The sequence below is a fragment of the Poecilia formosa genome, unplaced genomic scaffold (assembly GCF_000485575.1).
Source record: "Poecilia formosa unplaced genomic scaffold, Poecilia_formosa-5.1.2 Scaffold320, whole genome shotgun sequence".
NCBI classification, from domain to species: domain Eukaryota; kingdom Metazoa; phylum Chordata; class Actinopteri; order Cyprinodontiformes; family Poeciliidae; genus Poecilia; species Poecilia formosa.
Genome location: NW_006800259.1, coordinates 670,208 through 675,032, shown reverse-complemented (window position 1 = coordinate 675,032; position 4,825 = coordinate 670,208). Strand labels below are relative to the sequence as shown.

The 4,825-nt window shown below is 38.2% G+C and overlaps 1 protein-coding gene and 1 long non-coding RNA gene across 2 annotated transcripts in view; both read left to right on the top strand.

The window, feature by feature from the left end:
• Positions 1-8: 8 nt before the first annotated feature.
• On the top strand, positions 9-901 carry LOC107833066 (uncharacterized). Its single transcript, XR_001658774.1, has 3 exons — positions 9-64; positions 201-250; positions 870-901. It is a non-coding gene; the product is annotated as an uncharacterized LOC107833066 (long non-coding RNA).
• A 3,367-nt stretch (positions 902-4,268) lies between these two features.
• LOC103152638 (natterin-3-like) overlaps positions 4,269-4,825 on the top strand; it is a 3,973-nt gene continuing 3,416 nt past the window's right edge. The window contains exons 1-2 of the mRNA XM_007573192.2: positions 4,269-4,355; positions 4,525-4,577. Coding sequence (XP_007573254.1) covers positions 4,575-4,577 — 3 coding nt within the window. The 5' untranslated portion in view covers positions 4,269-4,355; positions 4,525-4,574. The remainder of the gene's footprint in view (positions 4,356-4,524; positions 4,578-4,825) is intronic.

The window sequence follows — 4,825 nt, the reverse complement described above, 5'->3', positions numbered from 1 at the left end:
CAAACCTGCCAAAAACCAAGACCTGAGAACTCGTCAGCTGATCAAAGACTCTTCAGTAAATCAGGTAAAATGTTCACATTCTTGACTCTGTTCTCTTCAATAATACATTATCCATCATTATGATTTCTTTAACGATGTTATATTACATCTGGTATTAGATGAAACAAATATCTAATCCTTGATATCTCCGTTATCTACAGTTCCTGCTGTTGCCCTGCTGCTCTGAAGACGACCAACATGGGCAGAAATGGTAAAGTAAAACTCAGCCCGGTGTACTTTTAACCACAAAGTCAAAATAAAATTCTTGAATTGTTTTTTCTGGTATCTAAACTCTAAGTATTTATCTTTGTATGTATTTAGGGTAGGGTTGGGGTTTTAGGTAACTTATTTGATATTGCATCAGTTAAGTAATTTCTTAAATCCACATATTAAGCAGGAGTTGGGTTTGGGTGTGGCCAGTGAAACTGAATGATGCATGATTCCAGAACTGTGTGTTAACTTGATCTTATTGATCTGCAGCATTCTGTTCATGCATCATGAACCTCATTAAATTAGTACCTTCAGTTCAGTAAAACATCATTAAATAATAAAAACAATGTTCTGTGAATCTGTTCTATTAGAAACTAATTTGTGCAACAATTAAAACGGATTGAATTCTAAACCTTCAACGGTTTTTGCAAAGTTCTCTCAGCAGGTTTCAAGTTGAATCACTGACTGGATTTCAGTCATTCCTAAAAAAATTGCAAACAAAAAGACACAAGAAAAAAGACTTTACCATTTGCTGTAGCTGCGTGTTTGTTGCATTTGCTGGAAAGTTGTATTTTATCATGATAATAGCTGAGAATAACTTTAATTTCTGCTCCTTTCAGTTGCTGTTGCTGCTGGTTGTGTCCTCAGCCTGCGCTCAGCGCCTGGAGAAGATTCAGCCACCAGGTGAAAACGGTACGAGAGCAGAGTTAAGCCTTAGAATAAAAGTTTCTTTTCTTAAAGCACATTTCTGTAGAGCTGCTGGAGTCAGAATATTATCTCTAGTAGAGAAAGATAAGTTGGCACGATACATTTGAGATTATAGCTTGAACTCCATTAGAATTACAGGGAATTGTGAATTATAGGGAAGTGTGGCAACATTTAAATGGGTAACATCTTCAAAACCAACAGTAAAAAACCTGACTAGTCTTTTTCTTTTACAGTCTTCTCCCTGAAACCAGATCCAGTGGATGATGTTGCTAAAGTCAAAGCTAATGTGTCCGTCTCAATGATCCGACGTGTTCTGCCTTCTGCTCCGTTCAGACAGAAAATCCCAGTTAACTCGACGCTCCCAGAGTTCGGTAATACAGGAAAACTGCAGTGGGCGACATGGGAGGGTTCCCTTCCCAATGGAGCCGTTTCTATTTACAACAATTACGCCAAAAGAATCGACTTCATCTGCAAAGTCAGATGTCATTCTGGTTTTTACAACCCCAGCAAAGGCCCTTACTGCCATTATCCCGATAAAAAGAAAGAGCATCGTTCCTCCTCTTTTCAAGTCCTGGTGAATGAAGATAATTTTGAGATCCTGGAGTGGAAGGAAGGTTCTTATGGTTCTGTTCCACAGAATTCAGTCAGAACCTGCTCCAGTGAGGAAATGTATGTAGGGAAGAACAAGTACGGATTGGGGAAGGTTGACCCAAAGAATAAATGCTTTTATCTTCCCTGGAAGGGGAAGGAATATTGGTACATGAAGAAATATGAGGTTCTGACCCAGATGAAGGCTGAAAATGATTTTATCTCTGATGTCAAATATGACACAAAGAAAGAAAAGATCTTCAAAGAGCCTCCAAAAACCATGCAAAGCTCTACTGTTACTAACCATGCCCTCAGACCTGTGACGAAGACGGTTTCTTTGACTAAGACAACCACAGAAGAGAGACGGTGGGACATCAGCTCCTCCGTCACATTCAGCCTAAAAACTACAATCAAAGCAGGATTTCCCAAGATTGCAGAAGGAGAGGTTGAAATCGGTGTTGAGACAACTCATACATTCTCAGGTGGAAATACCTGGACAGAGGAGATCTCCCACTCTGTCTCTTTAGAGCTTACCGTACCACCAAACCACAGCTGCACAGTAAAGATGGTTGGTTTTCAGTACAAAATGGAGATTCCCTTCACCGCCCGCCTCAGCCAAACCTATGAAGACGGAGAGACCAGATCAGTCATCATCTCTGGATCGTATTATGGAGTCCAAGTTGGAGATATTGGGGCTGAAGTGGAAAGATGCAAACCTTTGTCCGACTCCAAACACTTTTCTGAAATGATGTAGAATATTTGTAGTGTTAAAACCTGCTAAAGTACAGTCAATGTGACTTTACTAGGCATTTGATAAAGAGCTTCAGCTTCATTTATGCTTTTTTATCCATACTCTTTATGGATGCAAACAGTAGGGGTGCAATGGTGCATTTAGTTATACAGAATATTTCTGATCCAGTGTCTGGATTGTCTGCATATCAAAACATCTCCAAACTTATGAAGTCAGATTTGGGATAATCGTCTTAAAAACTTCCTGAACAACGGCAACTATTTCCGACCTGCTTTGTGTTATTTGATGCCCTTATGAATTGGAGAAATCAAGCCAAATCAGTTCAATACGACCCACTTTCTAAAATTCTGGAATAAAACTAAACCCCCATTAATGACGAGACATGACATTTGTTGCTTACTCCAGAATAAAGAATATTGATTCGTTTGACTTAAACATTAAAATCATGGAATTGTGATTTTAAAACTGAGGTACTTTAAGTTGTGTTTGCAGTTGCACCCCTACTAAAGTTTCCGCCAAATGCAAGTTAATATTAAAATGATTGTGAACAGAGAAATTACTTAAATCTATAACCATGTGATTACTCAAAGGAGCGACTTTCTATGTAATTCTGGTAAAGATCAACAACCATCTAATGCAAATGTATTCGGTTCTATAAGCTTGTGTCTTTATCAATGTGTCCTGAGCTATTATGCGTCTTTTTTGGCATTAATAAAGTTTATAAGCAATGAAAATAAACTTCCATTGTTTCAAATTGAGGCTTCTCTTTAAATATCAGTACAATCAACACTCTTCACTTTTTATGAAATAAAAACAGATTTTAAAACCAACTAATCAGTTTAACTGTTGAGTTTATCACACTAATACTTTTTAGAAGCCTGAACAGATCAGAGCTTTAGGCTGAATTTATCATTTTTCTGACAGATTTCAGTTGGTTGAGCAGTTTTGCTCACCAGAGTTGGTTCTGGAGGGACAGACCTGTTACACACAGGGAGCCACTGCAGCGATTTAAGCTGCTGTAATGTAACCCATGTTCCTGGTGTTGGTCAGGATTCACACAGCATTTTGGATAAACTGCGGGATCTGGGACCTGCAAATACTGATAATCTAACCAAACCTTTTCAACCTTCCCTTATGAAGGTCGAAAAGGTCGAAAAGCATATCTGCAGATATGCAATATAAAATACAATGACTTAAATTATATTATTGTGCACATTAGGTCATCAAATCAGTGTCAGTTGATGGAGTCAGCTAGGCTGCAAGAGGTGCTTGCAGGGATTTTAAGGTCCAGCAGGGGTCAGTATTCAGCAGCACAGCATTGAGAGTTTGGCAATGTGTTGAAAGGCTTCGAGACGCCGCAGTAACTCGTCACCATTTACCATCATGTCCGATTCAACTTTATCCTGACTGCTATGCCATCCTGGCTGATTAACTTTGCCCGATGTTTAACATTTATTATCCAGGATATCTAATATTGTCCCTGAGTTTTTAATATAATCTCCCATGCTTGATGTTTAACATTATTAAACATCAAGGGATGTTTGTCCCTGATGTCAAACGTTTTCTCCAGAATATTTTCCTGCCACGTTAAATGGAGAAGCAGTTAAACACCCAGATACGAAAAACATCAGCAATAAGCTCAACCATCAGGGACAATGTTAAGGATGTATAGTTAAGCATCTTTTATTATTCTGTTATTCTGGGTGATTCTAACTGAATCTAATAAATGTCAGCAAGGAAACCCAGACGATGGCATAATCTGCTTTAGCTTTATTTCATTTGATATTATTTGTAAATGCAATACAAAAAACATTCGGCTACAATACCCAACAACCAATCATGTGAGTCTGCAGAAGTCCTTCCTTTATTTGGTGTTGTGTGTAATGAACTAAGCTCTGATAGGCTCTTTAGAAGAATCCTCCTTCAGATAATCAGGTATTAAAGAAGCAGCAGGCTGAGATGAAACCATTTCTGCCTCTAAAACAACCTGCAGGTTTCTGCTATAAAGACGATCTGAGAAATATTCACCTAGTGAAAACTCTTCACTCGTCTAAATCAGGTAAGATGTTTGTCTTTTTGACTCTACCTCTAAAATAATACAGTAATTCAACATTATGATTTAGTGAGGGATAAAACAAATATCCAGCTAGTTTTGTACTAAAACTAGTTGGTTAATCTGGCATTTTTGAATGGTAGAAACTAAAAGTGATTTGTCTCTTTATTTACAGCTGTTGCTGCTGTTCTGTCACTGCTGTGAAGGAGAAACCAACAGGCAGAGATGGTAAAATAAAACTAACTACCAGGAATTAGTTCTAACCAGAAAGTCAAAATTAGTCATTAATTTTAAATCATGCAAAAATGTTTTAAAAGTATCCAAACTACCTTGAAGCATTAAAGCGCATTAAACATAATATAAATGGAATAATCTAGATCAGAGGTTCCCAAACTGTGGGGCGTGGCCCCTAGGTGGGGCGCGGTGTCATTTCAGGGGGGGCACGGGAAGCCGTCTGGATGAAAACAAAACAAAAC